The following is a 26973-nucleotide window of genomic DNA, read 5'->3' on the forward strand; positions in this document are numbered from 1 at the left end:
ACTATGTATGATACCTACTCAGTAAAACTTTTTCCCTTTCTTATGACGCTCTGAGAAGACCACAACACTTTCTGTGCTATTTCTGCCAAAAATAACCTGAATCCAATCATAACAGAGCATTAGACAAATTCAAATTGAGGCCCATTCCTACAAAATAACTGACTTCCTCAAATATGCCCATATCAGGGAACAGACAGAAAGCCCAAGGAACTCTTCTGGATTAAAGAGGACCAAAGAAACACGACAACTAAATGCAATGCATGACCCTGAACTGAAGAGATAATATAGCTGTAATGGGCACTACTGGTACAATTGACACTATTTGAATATGAATTGTGGATTAAATAAATTGTATCGATGTTAAATTCCATGACTTTGACAACTAAAGTACAGTTATAAAAGAGGTCCTTGCTTTTAGGAAACCTATATATAGTATTTAATGATAGAGATATGTCTCCAACTCATTCAATTGGTTCAGAAAACAGTATCCATATACATAAACACAGAGAAAGATGATAAGGCAAATAGGAAAAGATGTAAACAGTTGTGAATTTGACTAATTATACATACAAGTGTCTCATTCCATATTTGCAACTGTTACCTAAGTGTGAGATTATATCCAACTAAAATGTCACGAAAAACAAGTTAATTCCCATCTAAGTGTTACAAATTAAGTGAACAGCATATCTCAAAGTTTCTCCCATAAATACTAGTTCCAAAAGATACATCACATAAAAAGTGGATTCTGTAGGCAAGTAAAATTGAGACCAGCTGCTATCTGTACTGGTCCCCTCCCAAAGGATCACACTGTACAAGAACAAGAACACATTAAAATTTTGGAGATATTCTGAACTAAAAAAAACTGTTCATCCCAGCAAGTTATTCCTGAGTTTCTGATGACTAAACTTTTCTTACGATATTAATCTCAGCAAAATTAGTACTCCAGAGAATGGAAGGGGCTGATGAGCTTGCTACAGCTAGGGGTAAAGCAGGAAATGACGAGGCCTGAGCCTGGGCCTCCTCCTATACAGGACAGCTGGCCTTGAATGGTAGTTGGCTATGGACAAAGTATAGATTTGTCTCTGTGCTAACCAGCATCTCTGAAAACCGAGCCTGCAACCCTGGCCTTGCGCTCTACCTGGCTGGACTAGACAGTCACCTATGGCACTGTTTAACACAAAAGCAACCACAACAAGGACTCCAGAAATATATCTTTGCTTCGTAAGTATACAATGTATTATAATATTTTTTGCAAGTTGTTCATTTGTTATTTTATATATCTCACCCACTGAACAGACTGAACTCATTAACTGACAAGATTACTTCTTACCTCATCATTATATCCCCAGTACACAGTGCCTGACTTACTACAGGTCACCAATAAATTTATATTGATTATATACTGAATTAACCAATAAATAATTACCTCTGGTCCTAGATATGATTTGCCTTGTATTAATTCGGGTGCTGCATAAGCCAGACTCCCACAGCATGTCTGTAGATGGTAATCCTTGTTACCCTGCCAATAAATTACAAATGAAACACTTATTAATTACAGCTCTTAAGGAAATTAAAACCTTGATAAACATTCTTGCAGCACAAGCAAAGAAAAACTAGATGATGAAGAATGACCCCAAATAAAATATTTCTGGGGCCAACTCTCTACCTGCACGCATGCGTGCATATGTGGTTTCTACCTTCTCTGAATTGCCAATCCCACTACAACCTGGCACGAACAAAATCCTTCCCTCCTCAGCTCAGCCAAGTCAGGTTCATACTTCCCTAGACACCTATTTGCATAATAATTGGCTTAGCATACATTCAAGCACTCATGTCTCCTCACCCACAAGTACTCAAGGAAAACGGATTACTTCTTTACTGGGTCCTATCTCTACTATCAAACCTTTACTGTAAATACAGAAGAGCTTTCTTTGTCCTTAGAGAAAAAGAGAGCAATATGTTACATAGAACAGTGCCTTGGGAGTCTGGTTCCCAGTCTCAGTTGTAACAACTATCACAACCTGAGCTTCCAGATTCAGCAAAATGAGGAATCAGCTCAACCTCCTCTGCTTTCCCACAGAAATATCAAGACAGACTGAAAATGATACTACTGCCCAACACTTGTGGTACAGAGTTCTACAACGGGCAAGTGACTTGCGCAATTGTGAGACTTCACTGATAACTGCAAGAACATGCCCACAGCGAGCTCCTCAGCAGAGAGCTGAGGCAGCCCTCTCCCAGCCAACCCCTGCTTTTCAGATGGTGCTGATGTGTGTCAAAGGTTACCGGAGTCTGTCACAAACATTTTCCACTGCCTCCTGTGGAGAACATGACTTAAAGCAGTTTATCTGCTCCAAGTATGTTTTAATCTCTATATACCTGCCAATTAAAAAATTTGCCTCTACCATTTGGTGCCCAGACACAAGGCTTCACTGACAATCTCTGTGGAACAAAGGGAAGGAGAGAAAAATCAGAAAGAATCAGACATTCAGCCAAAGGGGCAAAATCTGACTTCCTGTGCACCTAGCTAATTCTGACTGGGGTAGACAATAATCACGGGACCACAAAAGGCTAAGATAGGTCTACAATTTCAACACTCTTCATGAGTATAGCCCACTTTAGAGACTGTGAGTACCATCGTCAGAGAGCTCAGGGGGAAGCGTCCAACAGGCAGCCACACAGGAGCTCTGCTGCAGACAGCAGAGGGGGGAAGTTCAGACACCCCTAAGAACGAGTGCGCTGGAAAATGCCAGTCTTAAGTATAGAGTGCAAACCAAGAAAATACATAAAATAAATTTTAAAACACACAGGGACTTTTCCTCCCTTTGTAGAGAAAGGGGACTTTCTCTCAAAATGTAAGTATTATATAACCTTCTGGGTAACAAAGAATAGATTTGCACTAAATTCCCAAAACTTGTATGAGCAAAAGCATCATCTAGTGGCAACACACTCAAACTGCCAGCACATGACCAACTCAGCATTAGTGCTGTGATGTCCTCGTGTCACTCCAGCACTGCAAATTTTCACAGCTTGCCCTCTGGGTCTTCAGCAGGACCAACCTCGGACCTAGAGCAGTAGTTCTCTATCTCAGCTACATATTAAAGGCATTCAGAAAACTTAGAAAAAGCATAAAATTTAACATTCTTCTCAGTGGATGCAAACAAGCTTAATCAAATCTTAATAAAAGTCAGGGCAAGATAACACACCTTAGTGTATACATTTACAAAGGAAACAGATACATTTTTATTTCTACACATACCTTGGGTTTCGCACAGAGACCAAAGTCAATCAGCTTTAATTTACGATATCCATCAAACAACAAATTTTCCTGGAAAAACAAAGATATTTTCATAACTACATAATGACTTCCTTTTAATATATCCCACCTCTAGCCATTTCTAAAAATGATTTAAGGTTTTTATACTTAAAAACCTAGGTACAATAGAGTGAAAATCATTTTTATAAAGAATGAAATGAGCCTGACTATTGGTGGCGCAGTGGATAAAGCATTGGCCTGGAAATGCTGAGGTTGCCAGTTCAAAACCCTGGGCTTGCCTGGTTAAGGCACAAATGGGAGTTGATGCTTCCTGCTCCTCCCCCTTCTCTCTCTCTCTCTCTCTCTCTCTCTCTCTCTCTCTCCTCTCTAAAATGAATAAATAAAAATCTTTTAAAATAAAAAATAAAAAGAATGAAATGACAAGTACAGAAAACAAGAGAGGAGAAATGTTGATAACTACAGTCCTCTTCCCCTCAAGACATACTAGTATAACCATTTTTTCCTTGGTACTCTGAGGTTGACTACAAGCAAAGAATGTGTGCTAAAGGCAAATTTAAACCAAAGGAGTGAGCTCAAATCAAAGGGTTGGGTGCAAACAGAAGGAAAAGGATAGCACCTCTGCCATATCTTGTTGCACCATTTCTAGGTCCTGACCCTAGTTCCAAGCAACATTAAAATCCAAGTTCACCGTCATCTATATTAGTCAGAGCTGCAGACTGAAGAGTATTCACATTTTTATTAAGTCCTTAAAAAGCACAATCTGTCCATGCACTAAATTTTTCCTTTCTGAGGCATAATGGAATTAAAATGAAAGGAAGTTGGGGTTAGGAAGAATAAGGAATGGAAAATACTCGATGAAAATATACTCAAAGAAAATACTTAAAACTCTTCTTTCCTAGAGATAAAATCCTGAGGTTTACATTCCACAGCTGACTACAATGACATTTAAAATGTTACATGCAATTGGAAGATAAATAGAATGTCAATAATAAGTCCATTGAAAAAAGCCTACCAGAAGTCAAAAGGAGGGAGAAACCAGTGATACATTACAGTGGGGGGGGGGGGGGGGTAGCAAAGATATATTCTAAACAGGAAGAGCCTAGTAGTAATAAGTAAATGATGCTGAACTCTCAGGTGACCATCTGTGACTCAGTCACTTACTGGTTTGAGGTCCCTGTGGGCATAGCCCTGGCTGTGCACATAAGCAACTGCGGACACGATCTGACGGAAGACGACTCGAGTCTCCTCCTCCGACAGGCGATCCTGGGAAATGATGTAGTCAAACAGCTCTCCTCCAGGGCAATGCTTCAACAGCAAGAGTCACACAGATATTGTCACTACTTACAAAACTCACATCAGAGAAATTTACAATAAAAAACTTATATGTCAGAGAACTGAGTGAGGCATATTCAAAAATACACTCTCAGGATCAAACAAGTCAACAATTATTCCAGGAAAGAACAGCAGCTCTTGGTTTCAAGCAGTTTTATTATAGGTACATGAAGTAAAACCAACTACCACTATGATTTTTAAGTTCATTCAGGGTTTTATATTTTTATGGCAAAGTACTAAAACCCCTGCTCATCTTAAGGCACTCACATTTAGCGTAGTTACCTGAAACAAAAACTCCAGTGGCGCCCTGGCCGGTTTGCTCAGTGGTAGAGCGTCAGCCTGGCATGCAGGAGTCCAGGGTTCGATTCCCGGCCAGGGCACACAGGAGAAGCGCCCATCTGCTTCTCCACCCCTGCCCCTCTCCTTCCTCTCTGTCTCTCTCTTCCCCTCCCACAGCCAAGGCTCCATTGGAGCAAAGATGGCCCAAGTGCTGAGGATGGCTCTATGGCCTCTGCCTCAGGCACTAGAATGGCTCTGGTTGCAACAGAGTAATGCCCTGGATGGGCAGAGCATCGCCCCCTGGTGGGCATGCCGGGTGGATCCCGGTCGGGCGCATGCGGGAGTCTGTCTGACTGCCTCCCTGTTTCCAACTTCAGAAAAATTAAAAAAAAACAAAACTCCAGTGGCAATGACTGCTTCTCTACCCCGAAGACTGTCATTTTACATCTGTACCAGGAGCCCAGTTCTATAGGGACTCCTAGGAGGTTGTGGAGAAGAGATCCCAGAGCACAGAGCTTTAGGCTTTCCACCCTTCTTCTCCAGAGCAGCTCCATTTTTTTCTGTAAACTAGGGTTTCCATTTAAGACTTCACTTCATTTTAGCAAGATCCATTAAAATTATAGTATATAGCCTTTGACTTCATAGTTGCAAGTTTAGAAATCATTATTGATATGGTGACTTGCAAACAGCATTCTGCTGAACAAAAGAAGCCAAATTGTACAAGGGTACAGACTGTATGATTCTACTTACACCAAGTCCTAAAATATGTAAAACTGACACAATGTGACAGGAAACAGATCAGTCATTGCTGAGAAGTGCTGTGGGCGGGCAGGGTTACAGGTATTAATATCAAAGGGTCAGAAGAAAACTTGCTGGTGTGATGAAAATGTTTTATACTTGGACTGGGGTGGGAAATAACAGGTGTGAACCTTTTTCAAATTGTATACCTAATGTGTGCATTTTATTATATATAAATTATACCTCAATAGTCTACTTTTTTCAATGCTATCCAAAAAGATTTACATTAAAAAGCCTACTTTATATTTTCAAATAAAGAAATACAAAATAAAGTGAAACAAAAACATCAAAAGTGCCTAACTAGCCTGACCAGGCAGTGGCACAGTGGATAGAATGTTGGACGGTAACTTGAAGGACCCAGGTTCGAAACCCCGAGGTCGCCAGCTTGAGTATGGGCTCATCTGGTTTGAGCAAGTCTCACCAGCCTGAGCCCAAGGTCTCTGGCTTGAGCAAGGGGTCACTCCTTCTGCTGTAGCACCCCGGTCAAGTCACATATGAGAAAGCAATCAATGAAAAACTAAGGTGCCACAATGAAGAATTGATGCTTCTCATCTCTCCCTTCCTGTCTGTCCCTATCTGTCCCTCTCTCTGTCTCTGTCACACAAACACACAAAAAAGTGCCTAACCAGGTGGTGGCACAGTGGATAGAGTATCGGACTGGGACACAGAGGATCCAGGTTAGAAACCTCAAGGTCGCCAATTTGAGTGCAGGCTCATCTGGCTTGAGCATGGGATCATAGACACAACCCCATGGTCGCTGACTTTGAGCCCAAAGGTCACTGGCTTGAAGCCCAAGGTTGCTCGCTGGCTTGAGCAAGGAGTCACTCACTCTACCGTAGCCTCCTGGTCAAGGCACATATGAGAAGCAATTAATGAACAACTAAGGTGTCAATGAAGGATTGATGCTTCTCATCTCTCTCCCTCCTGTCTGTCTGTCCCTATCTGTCCTTCTGTCTCTGTCACACACACACACACACACACACACACACACACACACACACAAAATCAAAAGTGAAAAAAAAAAGTGTTTATAAATGTAAATAGACAGTCTCCGGGCCAAAATGTAAAATGGGGAAAAAAATACAAGGTACAGAATAATATAGTATGTGACCGTTTATGACAGAAACCAATAAGCTACACACACATACATATGTATAAAGTATACATAGGTTTTGTAAGTACACAGAAAACCTACAGGAAAACAAGAAAAGTGAAAAGAATCAGGATAACTGGGATACAGGCAAGAGAGAATTTTACTTTTTTAATATATACTCTCTCATGCATTTTAAATTTTGTCCTAGGTTCGTGGAGATTGTTTTCTTGGTTTCAGTTTTATTGTGTGTGTGTTTTTTAAGTGTTTAATTTGGACAAAGGGATCAGCTTTTGTAAATCACCACTGTTGACCATGTGAGTGGATCTACAGTGTAAAAAAGAAAATAGTTCTGGGTCCAAAACTTCCAGCATTATAAAATTTTAATGTGCTTTAAAAACAGAGCTAATCTGCCCTGGCCAGTTAGCTCAGCAGTAGAGCATTGGCCTGGCGTGTGGAAGTCCCAGGTTCAATTCCCGGCCAGGGCACATAGGAGAAGTGCCCATTTGCTTCTCCACCCTTCCCCCTCTCCTTTCTCTCTATCTCTCTCCTGCAGCCAAGGCTCCATTGGAGCAAAGTTGGCCCAGGCTCTGAGGATGGTTTCATGGCCTCTGCCTCAGGCGTTAGAATGGCTCCGATTGCAGCAGAGCAACACCCCAGAGGGGCCGAGCATCTGCACCTGGTGGGCATGCCGGGTGGATCCTGGCAAGGCGCATGCAGGAGTCTGTCTGTCTGCCTCCCCCCATTTCTCACTTCAGAAAAATAAAAAATAAAAAAAAAAACAAAAAACAGAGCTAATCTGTGAGAATGATGAGCAGTTACAAATTATTTGGCTGAGAATAAGAAAAATGAACAGAGATGAATGATGCAAGTTCTAAAGACTTGATGCTTCAAGCCAAAAAGGGCAGGTTAAAACTTAAAAGAGTTTGGTTCGTGTAACACATACAATGAAAGCTACCTACAGGCTGTGGGTGCAACTATGTTCCCCAAAAAGATATGTTCAAATCCTAACACCCGGTACCAGTAAACATGACCTTATTTGTAAATAAAATCTTTGTAGATGTAATCAAATCAAATGAGGTCATATTGGATTAGGGTGGACCATTTGAAGATAGAGGAGAGAATGGGAGTGATGCATCTATAAGCCAAGGAATGCCAAATATTACCAGCAACCAGCAAAAACTAGGAAAGAGGCAAAGAACATATTCTCCAGAATAAACCTTGCCCACACCTGGATTTCAGACTTCCAGCCTCCATAACTGTAAGACAATAAATTGAAATGAATCCCTCCCCATAGGAACAAATTCTAATGTATTCTGTCCACTAAACCACACCTTCCATGAGGAGTATGTTAGAAACAGTATGTTTACATGAATCCCCAATTTATTATACATGTCTACTTGATCTATATTGTTATAGACAAAACTCAAACAAGTAAGCCACTTAATATATATTCTAATCTTTCAGGTGACACATGATTCTCTTCACTACAGATAAAGTGAATGGAAATGGTATGAATGTTTGTTCCCACCCAAAATTCATGTTGAAGTCCTAACCCACAAAGATGGTATTAGGAGGTGGCTTTGGGAGGTGATGAGCACAAGAGTGAAGCCATCATGAATGAAAGCAGTGTTCTTATAAGAGGCTCTAAAGCCATGATGACGAACCTTTTCATAAAAACCGCCCACTTTTGCAGTGCTGGTCAACCTGGTTCCTCCCGTCCACTAGTGGGCATTCCAGCTTTCATGGTGGGTGGTAGCAGAGCAACCAAATGGTGCTGCAATTGGCCCACCATGAAAGCTGGAACGCCCACTAGTGGGCGGAAGGGACCAGGTTGACCTGCACTGCAAAAGTGGGCGGTTTTTAAAAAAAGGTTCACCAGCCCTGGCCGGTTGGCTCAGTGGTAGAGCGTCGGCCTGGCGTGCGGGAGTTCCGGGTTCGATTTCTGGTCAGGGCACACAGGAGAAGCGCCCATCTGCTTCTCCACCCCTCCCCCTCTCCTTCTTCTCTGTCTCTCTCTTCCCCTCCTGCAGCCAAGGCTCCATTGGAGCAAAGTTGGCACAGGCACCGAGGATGGCTCTGTGGCCTCTGCCTCAGGTGCTAGAATGGCTCTGGTTGCAGCAGAGTGATGCCCCAGATGGGCAGAACATCACCCCCTGGTGGGCATGCCAGATGGATACCGGTCAGGTGCATGCGGGAATCTGTCTGACTGCCTCCCCGTTTCCAACTTCAGAAAAATGCAAATAAATAAATAAAAATAAAAATGAAAAGGTTCACTACCACGGCTCTAGAGCCCTGACCTGTGGTAGCACAGTAGATAAGCATCAACCTGGAATGCTGAGGTCACCAGGTCAAAACCCTGGGCTTGACTGGTCCAGGCACATATGAGGGTTGATGCTTCCTGCTCCTCCCCCCCTTCTCTCTCTCTCTCTCCTCTCTAAAATGAATAAATAAAATAAAATAACAAATAAATAAGAGGCTCTAGGGAGGTCAAAGAGGGTAATGGGGGGAATAAGTGATGATGGAAGGAAACTGACTCTGGGTGGTGAACACACAATACTATATACAGATAATGTTTTATAGAACTGTACACCTAAAACCTGTATAATTTTAGTAACCAATGCCACCCCAATATATTCAATTAAACTATTTAAAAAGGCTCTGAAGAGATCCCTTGCCCCTTCCAACATGTAAGGGCAGAGAGAAGGCGTCACCTCTGAACCAAGAAGACAGCCTTCACTCAACCATACTGGTGCCTTGATCTTGGAATTCCCAGCCTCCAGAACAGTGAGGAATAAGTTTCTGTTGTTCACAGCTACCCAGTCTATGATATTTGTCATAGCAGCTCACACAGACTAAGACAATAAAATACTTTTAGTTCTCTGTAACATACTACGAACCTCAAGAACCAGGAATATTTTGTTGGCGGTCTCTAACACATGGTAGAGTTGGCATATATGTTGATGTCTCAGGTTCTTCAAGGCATCAATCTCTGTTTTGATCCGTGGTAAATCATTCTGTGACAAAACATTGTATTAAATGTGCCATAAACCAATCTGGGAAGTGTTCCAAGCATCCGTGTCAACAGCTTCAACACTAAGTAGCTAAAGCAATCAACAGCCTCAAAACAATTATTTAACAATACAGAAAAATAAAACAAAACTTGTTTGTATGTACATAAGGCCTTGACTGTTTTTATGAAAGACAAGTTCAATGAGTGTTAATAATACAAAGTGCAGAAAAATTTCTTCAATCTCAAACTCCCACAGGTTAGCCTTCCAAACAAGGAAAATGACAGAAACACTACTTAGTGTCCACACCTGAGCAACCAGTTTTATTCTTAGCAATGTTCCATAGAGGCATGCTGAACTAAAGATCGATGAATGCAGATGAAAGAAAGGTAAGGCCCTGGCCGGTTGGCTCAGCGATAGAGCGTCGGCCTGGCGTGCAGGAGTCCCGGGTTCGATTCCCGGCCAGGGCACACAGGAGAGGCACCCATTTGCTTCTCCACCCCTCCCCCTCTCCTTCCTCTCTGTCTCTCTCTTCCCCTCCCGCAGCGAGGCTCCACTGGAGCAAAGATGGCCCAGGCGCTGAGGATGGCTCTGTGGCCTCTGCCTCAGGCACTAGAATGGCTCTGGACGCAACAGAGCGACGCCCCAGAGGGGCAAAGCATCGCCCCCTGGTGGGCATACTGGGTGGATCCCGGCCAGGCGCATCCGGGAGTCTGTCTGACTGCCTCCCCATTTCCAGCTTCGGAAAAATGAAAAGAAAAAAAAAAAAGAAAGGTATGAGGGTATTTATTCACTGTCTCAGTCTCCAATATTTCTAGGGGCTTAAAATTTTTCAAAATAAAATGCTAGTTGGGAAGGAAAAGAATAAGCCAAGCTGAAAGAATTTCTTATGTTTTTCCCTTAGTGAGAGGAGGGGAGGCAGTCAGACAGACTCTCACAGGCGCCCTGACTGGGATCTACCCAGCAAGCCCACTAGAGGGGGATGCTCTGCCCAACTGGGGCTGTTGCTCCATAACTCAGAAACTGAGCCCATATTTTTTCTTAGAAAGAAGTAAAGAAAGAAAAGGAGGATTTCATTAGATAACTTCTAAGGTCACTTTGAATAAAATTCTGATGCATAAGATCTACCTATACTATAAAATAACCCTGGGTAAGAGTATCATGAGAAGATAAAGAAGGGAAATACTAATATCTAGAAATACTATAAGACTATGAAACAACTGCAGAAAACTGGACCCTATAGGCTTCAAATATGTGCCATTGCCTTGCATTAAAATTAAGGACAAAGTAACCGCTTTGTAAAAAAACCTGGCAATTATACATAATTGACAATTTAGAAAGCTATAGAAATATTATTCTAATAAGAGTACTGCCCTGGCCAGGTAGCTCAGCTGATTAGTGTTGTCCTGATACACCAAGGTTTCAGGTTCAATCCCTGATCAGGACACATATACAAGAATCAACCAATGAATGCATAAGTAAGTGGAACAACAAAACATGTCTTTCTCTCTCTCAAACCAATCAATAATTTTTTTTTTTAATTTTTTTTTTCTTTGTATTTTTCCGAAGCTGGAAACGGGGAGAGACAGTCAGACAGACTCCCGCATGCGCCCGACCGGGATCCACCCGGCTCTGCCCACCAGGGGGCAATGCTCTGCCCCTCCGGGGCATCACTCTGTCGCGACCAGAGCCACTCTAGCGCCTGAGGCAGAGGCCAAGGAGCCATCTCCAGCGCCCGGGCCATCTTTGCTCCAATGGAGCCTCGCTGCGGGAGGGGAAGAGAGAGACAGAGAGGAAGGAGAGAGGGAGGGGTGGAGAAGCAGATGGGCGCTTCTCCTGTGTGCCCTGGCTGGGAATCGAACCCGGGACCCCTTGCACGCCAGACCGACGCTCTACCACTGAGCCAACCGGCCAGGGCCCAATCAATAATTTTTAAAAGATCTAAAAAAATAAAAGTAATATCTAGATTAGTAGTAGTAATTAGAGAAAATTTAGGTTTTAATTCACAAAACTAATCTATAAATATCTTTTAAAAAATTTAAAACTTACCCCTAATGCATTTTTATCCATGATTTTTATAGCTACCATTTCTCCAGTGAGGATATGGCAGGCAAGCTTGACCTTTGCAAAGCCACCTAAGTATAGGAAAATTATGAAGAGATAAGCAAGACTAACCCAAATATCAACATCAGAGCAAACTAAGAACTTGGGCACAAATACTGTTCCATATGATTTTGAAGGCTCTACCAATCCACAATTCCTGTAAGTTTATGGCTCTTTGTTCCTATTGCTTCCAAAGTGTTAGCCATGACCCTAACTTCACCTTATCCAAAGTCTAGCTGAAATTTTTATACCATCAAAGTATATCTTGCCTGACCAGGCAGTGGCACAGTGGATAGAACGTCAGACTGGGATACAGAGGACCCAGCTTCGAGACCTCGAGGCCACCAGCTTGAGCGCGGCATCATCTGGTTTGAGCAAAAAGCTCACCAGGTTGGAGCCAAGGTCGTTGGCTCAAGCAAGGGGTTACTCGGTCTGCTGAAGGCCCACGGTCAGGGCACATATGAGAAAGCAGTCAATGAACAACTAAGGTATCGCAATGAAAAACTAATGATTGATGCTTCTCATCTCTCTCTGTTCCTGTCTATCTGTCTCTATCTATCCCTCTCTCTGATTCTCTCTCTGTCTCTGTAAAAAAAAAGAAAAGTATATCTTTAATTTTTTAATGAATAAGTAGGAAAACAGAATTCACTCTTTATATATTTGCTTTATATGTGGGGAGGGTGAGCACACAATATGGTGTACAGAAATATGTTGAAGAATTGGACATCTGAAACCTGTAAAATTATGGTAACCAGTGTCACTCCAATTAAGTTTAATTAAAAAAACTGCTTTATAATTACCATTGCTAGAACCCAATATAAAGTGGCTGAGATAAAAGTCAAATAACAAAACTTCCATTCAGTTTTAAAACGGTTAAGATAAGCAATTATGTTTCAAAACTGGATCAAGCCTGACCAGGTGGTGGCACAGTGGATAGAGCATTAGACTGCGATGCGGAGGACCCAGGTTCGAGACCCCAAGGTCGCCAGCTTGAGCACGGGCTCATCTGGCTTGAGCAAAAAGCTCATCAGCTTGGACCCAAGGTCGCTGGCTCGAGCAAGGGGTTACTTGGTCTGCTGAAGGCTCGTGGTCAAGGCACATATGAGAAAGCAATCAATGAACAACTAAGGCGTCGCAATGAAAAACTGATGGTTGATGCTTCTCATCTCTCTCTGTTCCTGTCTGTCCCTATCTATCCCTCTCTCTGACTCTTTCTATCCTTACAAAAAAAACCCCACAAAACTCCATCAAGATTAGTACACTGCATCTTTGACTGTGTTACCCCTCAGTAAATCAACACACACGTTTGTAGATGTTTGTATACAGAATTCCACTCCTTCACCACCTTCACTACTATCTCCCTTATCAAAGTCACCATCATCTCCATCATCGTTCACTGGGTTATTACTGCAATAACCTCCTAATGTCTCTCTGCTTCTGCCCTTGCCCTCCCCAAACAAATCTTTTCACAACCAAGCAGAGAGAGTGACCCTTAAAAACAAAGGTCAGCCTGACCAGGCAGTGGCGCAGTGGATAGAGCATCAGACTAGGACACGGGGGACTCAGGTTCAAAACCGTGAGGTTGCCAGCTTGAGCGCAGGCTCATCTGGTTTGACCAAGGCTCACCAGCTTGAGCACGGGGTTGCTGGCTTGAGCGTGGGATCATAGATATGACCCATGGTTGCTGGATTGAGCCCAAAGGTCACTGAGTTGAAGTCCAAGGTCACTAGTTTGAGCCCAAAGGTCACTGGCTTGAGCAAGGGATCACTGGCTAGGCTGGAGTTCCTGGGTCAAGGCACATATGAGAAAGCAGTCAATGAACAACTAAGGTGCCACAATAACGAATCAATGCTTCTCATCTCTCTCCCTTCCTGTCTCTATATGTCCCTCTCTCTGTCATAAATAAATATAAAAAGCAAAGGTCAGCCCCTGGCCAGTTGGCTCAGCTGGTTAGAACATAGTCCCGATACACCAAGGTTGCAAGTTCTATCCCCAGTCAGGGCACATAAAAGAATCAACCAATGAATGCATAAATAAATGGGACAAATCAAAGTCTCTTTCTCTCTCCTCTCTCTAAAATCAGTTTAAAAATAAAATTTAAAAAACAGTCTGATCACTCCTTAGCTCAAAACTCTCCAGTGACTTTTATTCTAAATAAAATTACTTACAAGTCCTCTCTCCTACTACTCTCCTCTCACTTGCTTTTGAAGAATTTTAAAACTACATAGTTTAAACTAGAAAGCTCGTGACTGCCAAAATACACTATAATCTCAAATAATTGATCTAGGCTCTCTCCCCAAGAAAAAAATAACAATTACCTGTCCCAATAGTTTCATATAATTCATAGTGTTTGAGAAGTTCATCATAATCTTTCATAGTTCTTCTGGAAGTTTACTCAAAATTACAAAAGGAACCTGTAAGACAAATAGTACAAGATTAAGAAAGGAACTATTATGAGATTACATCCTCCACTCTTGTACTGCAAATACAAACAAGTGTTGGGCATATAAATGATACTGGAAAAGCTTATTAGCCATATGAAAAAAATATGGGATTCCTATCTCACATAAAAATCAATTCCAGATCAAGGAGAGACTTAAATATGAAAGATAAACCTTGAAAACTTTTTTTTTTTTAATTTTTATTTATTCATTTATTTTTCACAGAGACAGAGAGTGAGTCAGAGAGAGGGATAGACAGGGACACACAGACAGGAACAGAGAGAGATGAAAAGCATCAATCATTAGTTTTTCATTGCGCGTTGCAACACCTTAGTTGTTCATTGATTGCTTTCTCACATGTGCCTTGACCGCGGGCCTTCAGCAGACCGAGCAACCCCTTGCTGGAGCCAGCGACCTTGGATCCAAGCTGGTGAGCCTTGCTCAAACCAGATGAGCCTGCACTCAAGCTGGCGACCTTGGGGTCTCGAACCTGGGTCCTTCCGCATCCCAGTCTGATGCTCTATCCACTGCACCACCGCCTGGTCAGGCGAAAACTTTTTAATAGAATACTTTTATAATTAAGACAGAAGAGGATCTCTTAAAGTGCTAAAAAAAAATACCGGCCCTGGCCAGCTGGCTCAGTGGTAGTGTATCAGCCTAGTATGTGGATGTCCCGGGTTCAATTCCCAGTAAGAGCACACAGAAGAAGCACCATCTGCTTCTCCACCCCTCCCCCTCTTGCTTCTTTCTCTCTCTCTCTCTCTTTTCCTCCTCTCCTTCAGCCATGGCTCAATTGGAGCAAGTTGGACTGGGGGGCTCAAGATGGCTCCATGTCCTCCACCTCAGGCACTAAAAAGAGCTTGGTTGCTGAGCAATGGAGCAACACCCCAGATGGGCAGAGCATCCACCCTGGTGGGCTTGCCAGGTAGATCATGGGCGGGGTGAAAGCGGGAGTTTGTCTCTGCATCCTCTCCTCTCACTAAAATAAAATAAAATAAATACATTAAACAATGATAAAATTAAGAACTTCTGCACATCCAAAAATATCATAAAAAATAAACATAAAATGCTAGAATGTCTGCAACACTTATAACAATGAATTTTAATCCAGAATACATAAACTCCAAGCCAACAATACAGAAAAAGACAACCCAACAGAAAATAAACAAATGAAATACAAAAGCATCTCACAAAATGACTAATAAAAACATGAAAAAAAAAAGCTTAGTCATCAGGGAAATGCAAATTAAGACTCCAATAATATATAATTTTAAGATATATACAATATATCTTTTATTATGCTTCACATATGCTATATACACTCTGAAGTACATATCATAGACTCTTAAGTATGTATTAAATATTAATAATATATAAAAATTTGTTGTAGCCTGACCAGGCGGTGGCGCAGTGGATAGAGCATTGGACTGGGATGCGGAAGGACCCAGGTTCAAGACCCCGAGGTTGCCAGATTGAGCGAGGGCTCATCTGGTTTGAGCCAAAAGCCCACCAGCTTGAACCCAAGGTTGCTGGCTCCAGCAAGGGGTTACTCGGGCTGCTGAAGGCCCGTGGTCAAGGCATATATGAGAAAGCAATCAACAACTAAGGTGTTGCAATGCGCAATGAAAAACTAATGATTGATGCTTCTCATCTCTCTCTGTTCCTGTCTGTCCCCATCTATCCCTCTCTCTCTCTGAAAAAGAAAAAGAAAAAGAAAAAAAAAATTTGTTGTAAAAATCTTAAGTGGATCTTATTTTATTGCCTTCCTAAGTTTTAAAATTAAGTAGAATTACAAAAAAAAAACCATAGGATTGAGTAGGGCCCTGTTATATGCATTAATACATAAGGTCACACTCATACCAGCTGTTTTACTTGCAGATGATATGCTCTTAGTTGACTTTAACTATAGATTAGCAGTGTATCTGGCAGAACTAGTCAGACTATTAACCTGAAATTTCTTTTATTCATTCATTTATTTATACAGATGTGTTTACTGAGCACCTATGATGTGCCAAACCTATGCTTGGCACTAAAGCTCTAATGAGGAAGAATGGAATGTGGTTCCTGCCCTCAGGTATCTTGCATTCTAGTAGAGAAGACGAAAGGCAAATCAAGTAACAATAAAATTAAATAATCACAAGTTGTAATAGCACTGGGAAAGAAAGAAGCAATAGTGGTTAGAATGAGTCACTAAAAAGGTAATATTTAAGCCAAGATTGAATTCAAAGGATGAGAAAAGTGAGAAAAAACATCAGCCTGACAGGTAATCAAGCTGGATATTCCTACCAACACTTAAACAAGGTTTCCAACAGGACCTAGATATGACCATCAATGTTTCTATTGATATATAAACCTGTTAAAATGATAATAATTCTTTATTTGACTTACTGCTACTTTCTCAACAATGACATCTTCAGCCCTACATCATTATTAAATATGCAAATGCTGAAATCCCTGCTCTTTGATAGTAGCCATTCCAAACTTGGTCCCTGCTTCCTAATACCTTCTTAAAACCACCCAGCAAAAACCCAAATCCTATAAGCCCCTTTCAATTCCCTCTTACTGAGACACCCCAAGGTTCTAAGGAGTATGGTTTCTCTTGCAGCGGCAAACTAAAAGCATCTATTTTTTTAATTGAGAGGAAGGGAGGCAGAGAGACAGGCTCCTACTTGTGCCCCAACCAGGATCCACCCGGCAAGCTCCCTACAGGGTGACACTCTGCCCATCTGAGGCCGCTGCTCTGTTGTTCAGCAACTGAGCTATTTCAGTGCCTAAGGTAAGGCTATGGTGCCATCCTCAGTGCCCAGGGCCAACTTGCTTAAACCATTTGAGCCATGGCTGCAGGAGGAGAAGAGAGAAAAGGGTGAGGGGTGGAGAAGCAGATGGTTGCTTCTCCTGGGTGTCCTGACCAGGAATCGAACTCGGGACTTCCACAGGCCAGGATGAGGCTCTACCACTGAGCCAACCAGCCAGGGCCCCACCAATGTTTTTTACTACAGATATGTTCTTAGTGATCTTTGGTTGGTAAATCTTAACAGGAGTTGCTGGCCTAAAAAGAGTAAGAGAAAGCGCATGCCAGAAAGGAATATAGGTGCAAAGGTCCCAGAGGAAGAAAAAGTTGACATATACTGAAATAAAACTGCTTTTAGAGGTACCAGCAAATGGAAATGTAGATTTAGAGCTGGGCAATTGATTAGCCATATGGGGGGAAGGGGGACACTGGCTCTCCTCCATCTCATACTATACACAAAATCAATTACAGTTAGTGTAAAGACTTTTAAAAACAAATCTTTAAAATGTAGTCATCTGCCTGACCTGTGGTGGCGCAGTAGATAAAGCGTCGACCTGGAATGCTGAGGTCGCTGGTTCAAAACCCTGGGCTTGCCTGGTCAAGGCACATATGGGAGTTGAAGCTTCCAGCTCTTCCTCCTGTTCTCAAAAAAAAAAATGAATAAATAAAATCTAAAAAAAAAATAAAAATAAAATGTAGCCATCTAAGGCCTTACCCACACCAGCTAGTAGTGGTAAGAGAAAAAGGCAGAGAAAGAACAGTTAGAAAAGTAAGAATTAGAAGAATATAATTTCATGAAAGCCAAGAAGAAAGGAAAAAGTAAAAGAAAGTTTCTGGGAACTAGATTTCGAAATAATTTTTTTTTCATTAAGTAAAAGGGTGAGAGGCGGGGAAGCAGAGAGATAGACTCCCACTTGTGTCCTAACCAGGCTCCAACAGGCAAGCCCCCTACCAAGCAATGCTCTGCCCATCTGGGGCTGTTATGTTGATGGGTAACCAAGCTATTTTAGCGCCTGAGGGGATCCTCAGCTCCTGGGGCTAACTTACTCGAACCATTTGAGCTATGGCTGCAGGAGAGGAAGACAGAGAAAGAGAAAGACTGAGACACACACAGAGAAAGAGAAGGAGGGAGACGGGTAAAGAAGCAGATGGTCACTTCTCCTGTGTGCCTTCACCAGGAATTGAACCTGGACATCCACATGCTGGGTCAACGCTCTACTGCTGAGCCAACCCGGCAGGGGTAAATAAATTTTCTAAAAGTACCCATATATAGGTCAAGTCTTAGGACTTGAGTAGGTGCTACAAAGTGGAGCTTTCTTTATAGGTGGATGTGGGTGAAAGGTAAACCTACACAGAAATGGTTTCTCTATGGAACTCTTCAAAAATTTGGTCAGTGAACAGAACATTAGGGCAGAAGTTGTGAAAGGAAAAAAATCAACTTTTTTAAAAAACCAGTTTTAGTCTCAACAGCAAAACTGAAATATCAAGAAAGATAAATATCATAAGCAAAAGGCATTATGATCCAATAAACAGTATTAGCCATTTCCTACAAAGAGATGGCATTGGACCAACTTAGTAAGCAGGGTGAACTTTAGTCTAGCTGAACCTGCATGAATGGGATAGGAAAAAGAAAGAAACACAAGTACCTCCCAATGCTGATGGAAAGTTGGTAATATAAAATGATATATTTCTGCTTCCACTCCAGTGGCAAAAGTTACTTTAGGCAGAGACACCACAGAGGACATATCTATTCTCACTGGGCACCTAAGGCACAGAATCAGAAATATCCTTAACAGCAGTATTAATTCAGAAATCTTTTAAAGGGTATTTGTCAGTGGGGCAAATGTAGGAATGAAGTAGAATAAACCACACACACACACCCCCAAAAAAACAAAAAACAAAACAGGAATCATTTTCAAGAAATTTCAAAACAGGAAAAGCAGCAGTAAAGGTACAGAGGTCAATGCAAGGCTAAGAAATGTTTGGAATCCTGATGACTGAGAAAGAGCAGGAGGTTAGAAATGGAGGAATGTCAGGCTATAAATATTTTAAAGTTACCTGCTATAAAAGTGGGCTATCAGGTTCATTAGAGAGCAAAGTCCCAAATAATGCAGTATTAAGGTATTAAGAACATGGGCTAAAGAGGAAACACAGACAGACATTTCAAAGTTTAAAAAACACGAGCTGGCCTGACCAGGTGGTGGCGCAGTGGATAGAGCGTCAGACTGGGATGCAGAGGACCCAGGTTCAAGACCCCAAGGTCGCTAGCTTGAGCGCGGGCTCATCTGGTTTGAGCAAAAGCCCACCAGCTTGAACCCAAGGTCGCTGGCTCCAGCAAGGGGTTACTCAGTCTGCTGAAGGCACACGGTCAAGGCACATATAGCAATCAATGAACAACTAAGGTGACGCAACGCGCAATGAAGAACTGATGATTGATGCTTCTCATCTCTCTCCGATCCTGTCTGTCTGTCCCTGTCTATCCCTCTCTCTCACTCACTCTGCCTCTGTAAAAAATAAATAAAATTTAAAAAATATATAAAATTAAAAAAAATTTTTTTAAAAAGGCCTGACCTGTGGTGGTGCAGTGGATAAAGCGTCGACCTGGAAATGCTGAGGTCGCCAGTTCGAAACCCTGGGCTTGCCTGGTCAAGGCACATATGGGAGTTGATGCTCCCAGCTCCTCCCCCCTTCTCTCTCTCTCTCTCTGTCGCTCTCTCCTCTCTCTCTCTCTCTTCTCTCTAAAAATGAATAAAATAAAATAAAATAATTTACTTTGCTTTATAAAAATAAAGAAAAAACACGAGCTGGCAATGGACACAGGGAACGAAGTAGGCCTTAAAAATAAAACGATACTACTTGCCACCACTGTACATGTCTAAATTCCATACTGGGACTAGCTTATTTCAACTAGCATAGACCAACTTGCACCAATGAAAGACTGAAAATGCACCTTCTTTTTCTTTCTTCCATTTTCTTTATGTACCTCCTTCCCTCAAAGTACACTGTCTTTCCACAATACTTATGTGGGTCTGAATTATATCTGTTGAATTCAGAAAATACCATTTTTTGCAACTGTATAAGAAAACTGGTGTTTACATTGCAAACTGCTATAATAATAGATTTTATTTGGTTTTTAAATTTTGTGGATATGAAGCTGGTTCTAAATATTTTTAACTGCCCTGCTTATCCTCTAGAGTTTGGAAATATTAAACACAGGAAAGACTTGGAATTGGCATAATACACTTTGTAGGTGCTAAAGGACGTAGATAATCAGTCAATAAGGAAGACAGTACCTTAACTGTAGATAATAAAGGAACCTAGACCCCAATCAGACACCTAAATGTCCTTCTGAGTGTGACAAAATAGAAGAATTGGGGGCATATATAATTGGGGCCTAAATTTCTGTGGAAACAAGGAATTCCTAGATAATGAGAGAAGGGGAAGAGATTAGTGAAATTATATATACATAACACAGCATTATAGAGAACAGGACAGCAAATCCTGGACGGAAGGGGGGGAAGGCATTGGGGGAGGGGGCAAAGGGGGGGCCAAGGGGAACACAGAGGTGGGGGGATATATATTCAGTGGGACACTTGAATCTATGTAAACACAATAAATTAGAATCATAAATAAAATTTAAATATTAAAATATATAACGATACTACTTGCCACCACTGTACATATCTAAATTCATATATCATAAATAATTTTTTAATATTATAGAATAGCAACAAATTGGGGGCATTTTCTTATTAACATGGCATTATTAAATTTTAGGCTATGCTGTCCATTGGTGCATAGTACATTTACTTTAGCTAGTGAGCTTGATAAGACACTGATGCTGAGGATATTTCAAATGAGCAGTAAAAGACAGAATGGCTTATGTACCTTGTAATACATTTATTTAACATTCTGTCCTGCTCCCTTACAAAGGCTTCTGGGAGCATCAATGAAGAAGCATCCATTCCTAAAGGTGTTAAGAGACTGATTTGCTCATCTCCTCTATCCACAGTAGATTCACAGGAAGGACAGATTCACTGGTGAAAGAAGCCCATGAAGGTGCAGTAGGGGCATTTTGGATTTCTCCCACACAACATGGTTAACAGAAACCAAAATATGAACTAAAAATTTAGGAACACTGGCCTCTGAGCAAAACTCCACGCACCTCTGACACACCGCCTCCTTCCATCCACCCTGCCCCGTTCCACTACCGAAGAGAAATACCAAAGGTGAAGCTCAAGAACAACTACTGATCCTAGGTGAACAGGTTGATCACGCTCTTGGGAGGCCCATCTTTGGGAGTGTCCCTTTTCCCCACAGTGGGGGGGGGGGGTACTGCTACAGCATTTGTTACATATTTCCTTTTCAGCGTGAGCCACTACTTTCTCAAAGTACTCTCACTACTTAAGCCACTACTTTGGGAAAGTAAAGGGAAAGACAGGAATTGGACTCTGAAAAGAGGGTGATAACACAAAATGCACTTTCTTTTTTAATGGACTGCCCTCAGTAAACTGAGTTGCAGAAACAGAACTCGAAACTCCTCTTTGAATTTCTTTCGCGGAGACAGGGTCAAGGAAACCGGAATGGGAATTCACAGCTGTCGCAGCCTCCTGGGTGGCAAACACGTTGCCTGCCCACCTACCTTATTGATAACCCTGCCGTACGTACGATCATGATCCCCACTTACAGAGGAGAAAACCGGGGGGTCGGAAAGATTAAATATACTTCATCCAGGGAACTGGACCAGTAAGGTGTGGCTCCGGTGAAATTCTCAACTGGGAGCACAGTGGGCTCGCCCCGCCGTTCCCCCGCGCCGCGCACCGCCGGGACACGGGCGGGAGACACTGACCTGAGGGGCAGAGGGCCGGGCCAGGTGCGGCCGGGCACAGGGACAGAGGAAACCCGCTGAGTGTCTCAGGCGAAGCTGCGAGTGCGGACAGAACCTTTTAGATCCTGAGGTTCAAGCCGCTTCCGCCCGCCAAGGGAATCAAACCTCCCGGGCAGGAAGGGGCGGGGCGGGGGCGGGCCGAGGCGCGCGCGCGCGGCACTGGGTCTCAGTGAGGCGGGAGCGCGCTCTCGTCCCCGGACCGGAAGCGGGAAGTTCTGAATAGGGTGATCAAGTGTACCCTGGGGCAGTTGAGGTATGGTTTTTTGGTGTCCAAACCGGGTAAGTCTCCCAGAGCGCGTGTTAAGACTCTCTAGAATCTAGAGTCTAGATGGCGTGGACAAAGTTTCCACATTAATTCAACTTTCTTACGTTGTTTCCTAAAGTTGATCTGCAGAGAAGTTGCTAGTAGTCATGGTTCTCTTTAGTTCTCCCCTCCAAATCTTACTAAAATATGTTCCAAAGAATAAACCTCCGCAAAGACCGATTTGTCCAATGGATAACTCAAGGTACTATAATCACCAATCCAGCATCACAATTGAAATCTTTCTAGCCCTGGCCGGTTGGCTCAGCGGTAGAGCGTCGGCCTAGCGTGCGGAGGACCCGGGTTCGATTCCCAGCCAGGGCACATAGGAGAAGCGCCCATTTGCTTCTCCACCCCTCCGCCGCGCTTTCCTCTCTGTCTCTCTCTTCTCCTCCCGCAGCCAAGGCTCCATTGGAGCAAAGATGGCCTGGGCGCTGGGGATGGCTCTGTGGCCTCTGCCTCAGGCGCTAGAGTGGCTCTGGTCGCAACATGGCGACGCCCAGGATGGGCAGAGCATCGCCCCCTGGTGGGCAGAGCGTCGCCCCATGGTGGGCATGCCGGATGGATCCCGGGCGCATGCGGGAGTCTGTCTGACTGTCTCTCCCTGTTTCCAGCTTCAGAAAAATGAAATTAAAAAAAAAAGGAAAAAAAAAAAAGAAATCTTTCTAATGTTTTACTTTTGGGTCATTTTGTGACTTTCATAGCTATATGAACTACAATTATAATGATAACTTGATCCAGGAGGAAAAAAAATTATAAACACAGTAGAGTAAAACATTAAGTATAAGTTTATATATGGGGTTTTGTTTGTTTGTTTTAGTGAGGGAGGAACAGACAGGCAGTGACAGACAGGAAGGGAGAGAGATGAGAAGCATCAACTCATAGTTGCAGCACCTTAGTTGTTCACTGATTACTTTTTCATATGTGCCTTGACCTGGGAGCTCCAGCCTAGCCAGTGACCCCTTGCTCAAGCTGGTGACCTTGGGATCAAGACAGTGACCTTGGGCTTCAAGCCAGCAACCTTTGGGCTCAAGCCAGCAACCATGGGGTCTTGTCTATGATCCCATGCTCAAGCCATTCACCCTTCCCTCAAGCTGGCCAGCCCATGCTCAAGTCAGCAACCTTGGAGTTTCAAACCTGGGTCCTCAATGTCCCAGGCTGACACTCTATCCACTGTGCCACCACCTGGTCAGGCTATGTGGTGTTTTTTGGTTTGTTTTCTTTTGTTTTCCTGAAGTGAGAACCAGGGAGGCAGAGAGATAGACTCCTGCATTTGTCCAACCGGGATCCACTCGGAAAGCCCACCAGAGGGCGATGCTCTGCCCATCTGGGGCATTGCTCCAGTTGCAACCAGAGCCATTCTAATGCCTGAGGCAAAGGCCAGGGAGCCATCCTCAGCGCCCGGGCCAACTTTGCTCGATTGGAGCCTTGGCTTGGGGAAGGGAAGAGAGAGATAGAGAGGAAGGAGAGGGGGAAAGGGTGGAGAAGCAGATGGGCCCTTCTCCTGTGTGCCCTGGCTGGGAATCGAACCTGGGATTTCCACACGCTGGGCCAATGCTTTACCACTGAGCGAGCCAGCCAGGGCGGGCTATGTATTTTTTTAAACAGACTTTTTTAAAAATTATTTATTTATTTACTTTTTTTTTTAATTTTTTTTTTTACTTTTATTAATTTTTAGAGAGGAGAGAGAATGAGAGAGAAAGAGAGAGAGAGAGAAGGGGGAGGGAGGAGCAGGAAGCATCAACTACCATATGTGCCTTGACCAGGCAAGCCCAGGGTTTTGAACCAGCAACCTCAGCATTCCAGGTTGACGCTTTATCCACTGCGCCACCACAGGTCAGGCCATAAACAGACTTTTTTATAAAACTTTTTTTTTTTTATTCATTATAGAGAGGGGAGAGAGAGAAGGGGGGAGGAGCAGGAAACATCAACTCCCATATGTGCCTTGACCAGGCAAGCCCAGGGTTTCGAACCAGCAACCTCAGCGTTTCCAGGCTGACGCTTTATCCACTGCGCCACCACAGGAAAACATTTTTAGATTCATAGCAAATTTGAGAGGAAGATACATTATGATAATCTGTGGAATAGAAATATGAGTTAGGAAAAAAAAGAGGGAAAATAGCAAGTGTTTAAAAATAGGTTGTGTAGCCTGACCTGTGGTGGCACAGTGAATAAAGTGTCGACCTGGAACACTGAGGTCACTGGTTTGAAACCCTGGGCTTGCCCGGTCAAGGCACGTATGGGAGTTGATGCTTCCTGCTCATCCCCTTTCTCTCTCTCTCTCTTCTTTGTCTAAAATGAATAAATAAAATCTAAATAAAAAAATAGGTTGTGTATTTTTGTTAATGTATTTTTTAAAAGATTTTATTTACTGGCCCTGGCCGGTTGGCTCAGCAGTAGAGCTTCGGCCTGGCGTGCGGGGGACCCGGGTTCGATTCCCGGCCAGGGCACACAGGAGAAGCGCCCATTTGCTTCTCCACCCCCACCCCCCCCTCCTTCCTCTCTGTCTCTCTCTTCCCCTCCCGCAGCCAAGGCTCCATTGGAGCAAAGATGGCCCGGGCGCTGGGGATGGCTCCTTGGCCTCTGCCCCAGGCGCTAGAGTGGCTTTGGTCGCGGCAGAGCGACGCCCCGGAGGGGCAGAGCATCGCCCCTGGTGGGCGTGCCAGGTGGATCCCGGTTGGGCGCATGCGGGAGTCTGTCTGACTGTCTCTCCCCATTTCCAGCTTCAGGAAAAAAAAAAAAAAGATTTTATTTACTGATTTTAGAGAGAAGAGGGGAAGAAAGAAGAGGGTGAAGGGAGGGAAGCATCAACTCACAGCAGCACAGGCAAGCCCAGGGCTTCAAATCAGCAACCTCAGCATTCCAGGTTCACACCTCATCCACTGCACCACCACAGTTCAAGCACTGTTTATGTATTTTTTAATGGGTGATAACAGGTATCAATCACTTCAGTATTTCACATCCACTGGATATTTTTTATTTTATTTTATTTTATTTTTTGTATTTTTCTTAGGTTGGAAACGGGGAGGCAGTCAGACTCCCGCATGCGCCCGACCATGATCCACCGGGCATGCCCACCAGGGGGCGATGCTCTGCCCATCTGGGGCATCCCTCCGCCGCAATCAGAGCCATTCTAGCACCTGAGGCAGAGGCCACAGAGCCATTCTCAGTGCCCAGGCAAACTTTGCTCCAATGGAGCCTCCGCTGAGGGAGGGGAAGAGAGAGACAGAGAGGAAGGAGAGGGGGAGGGGTGGAGAAGTAGATGGGCGCTTCTCCTGTGTGCCCTGGCCGGGAATCGAACCCGGGACTCCTGCACACCAGGCCGACACTCTACCACTGAGCCAACCGGCCAGGGCTGGATATTTTTAAAGGCATGATGTCACAGCTTTACTTTGAGATGTTTACAACAATCTAGCAAAAGTAAGTTTACAGTTGTGAGTATATGAAATGAGTTTATTCTTGTATTATTATTTTTAATCATTATATTATTTATTTGCATTACAACTATAAACCTACTTTTGCCCACCCCTGTATTTAAAAGAATCCATAAATTGCATCCCTGTGACCATTCAAAATTATGATAAGAAAATTTAGATATCTATTTAAAGTTTTCAAAATAATTTTGAGTGTATACATTCAAAAGAGTTTAAATATTACTGAATTAAGGAAAGTAATTATGCTGCAAGAGAAAACAGTCTAGAGCAAGAAGACAGCTCTATGTGCCTGTTTCCTCAGATGAACAATAAGAAGGTTGGAATATAACCCTGTTGCTCCCTGTTTTATGAGTCACTAACTGGGTGGATCGGGCCACTTTGGATGTAACATCTCTACCAATAACACCATTAGCAGCAGTAATAAAACCCACTACAATTTTTTGAACGATTAATGTGCACTAACACGCATCATCTCTATAACCAAAAGTCCGCCCCTCTCACACAGGGTAATTCATGCTATTCATCCTTTCATTATCCGCAGTCTACCCTATGCCAGACCCTCGGGGTAATGCCAGAGAAAGGAAGAAAAGAGATACGGCTTCTGCCCAAGGTTAACTCAAAGACAGAAGAGGCAGATCCATAAACAACTATCTAATAAAAGGACCAAACAGAAGTACTAAATAAAAGTGCATGCAGCCATGCTGGTTCGAGTTCCAAGAGAGGAGCAATTATTTCTGACCAGGGGATTGAAGCATTTTGTACTGATGTTAGGCCTTTAAAAAAAAAATTTTTTTTTGACATAGGATGAAAATTCCCCAGACAGGGGAAGAAGCACAGAGGCAAGAAAACACAAGTTTCCTGGGAGAAAGGCACTTTGGGTAGAGCAACGAAGACTCAGTGTGGCAAGAAAAAAAGAGCAAGTAAGCAGGGGGCCCATTGTGAAGGGCCTGTGTGCCAGGCTGAAATAGAGAGAGGTGCTCACTGGGAAGAGGAGATGAACAGATGCATTTCAGAGAAAGCCCAGAGAAGCCACTCTGTTCAGCACAGGAGGTCCCAGGCCTGGCCAGAGACCGTGGTATCTGTGTAGCTGAGCCCAGCCTGGTACACAATAGGAGCTTAAAATTTTACTTTTTGAAATAATCTGAGAAGTACTTCTAGATTAAGGCAAGACAGCAGGTCCAAGGTCAGAAAAACTCAGGCCATACTTTGGGACCAGATGCGCTGCTGA

The 26973-nt window shown here is 43.2% G+C and overlaps 1 protein-coding gene and 1 long non-coding RNA gene across 3 annotated transcripts in view; one reads left to right on the top strand and one right to left on the bottom strand.

Moving 5' to 3' along the window:
• MELK (maternal embryonic leucine zipper kinase) overlaps positions 1 to 22078 on the bottom strand; it is an 86545-nt gene extending 64467 nt beyond the window's left edge. Inside the window, exons 1-8 of one of the 2 annotated variants that reach the window (XM_066365649.1) lie at positions 21972 to 22065; positions 17647 to 17760; positions 14209 to 14304; positions 11837 to 11922; positions 9677 to 9793; positions 4439 to 4582; positions 3260 to 3328; positions 1427 to 1519 (exon numbers count right to left, since the gene is read on the bottom strand). In XM_066365649.1, coding sequence (XP_066221746.1) covers positions 1427 to 1519; positions 3260 to 3328; positions 4439 to 4582; positions 9677 to 9793; positions 11837 to 11922; positions 14209 to 14266 — 567 coding nt within the window. In that variant the 5' untranslated portion in view covers positions 14267 to 14304; positions 17647 to 17760; positions 21972 to 22065. Of the gene's footprint in view, positions 1 to 1426; positions 1520 to 3259; positions 3329 to 4438; positions 4583 to 9676; positions 9794 to 11836; positions 11923 to 14208; positions 14305 to 17646; positions 17761 to 21971 lie in introns of both variants that reach the window. The other variant, XM_066365648.1, reaches the window with a different exon arrangement.
• A 138-nt stretch (positions 22079 to 22216) lies between these two features.
• LOC136394473 (uncharacterized) lies at positions 22217 to 26770 on the top strand. Its single transcript, XR_010749195.1, has 3 exons — positions 22217 to 22293; positions 25325 to 25731; positions 26549 to 26770. It is a non-coding gene; the product is annotated as an uncharacterized lncRNA (long non-coding RNA).
• Positions 26771 to 26973: the final 203 nt, after the last annotated feature.

This window comes from Saccopteryx leptura, chromosome 2, assembly GCF_036850995.1.
Source record: "Saccopteryx leptura isolate mSacLep1 chromosome 2, mSacLep1_pri_phased_curated, whole genome shotgun sequence".
Lineage (NCBI taxonomy): Eukaryota > Metazoa > Chordata > Mammalia > Chiroptera > Emballonuridae > Saccopteryx > Saccopteryx leptura.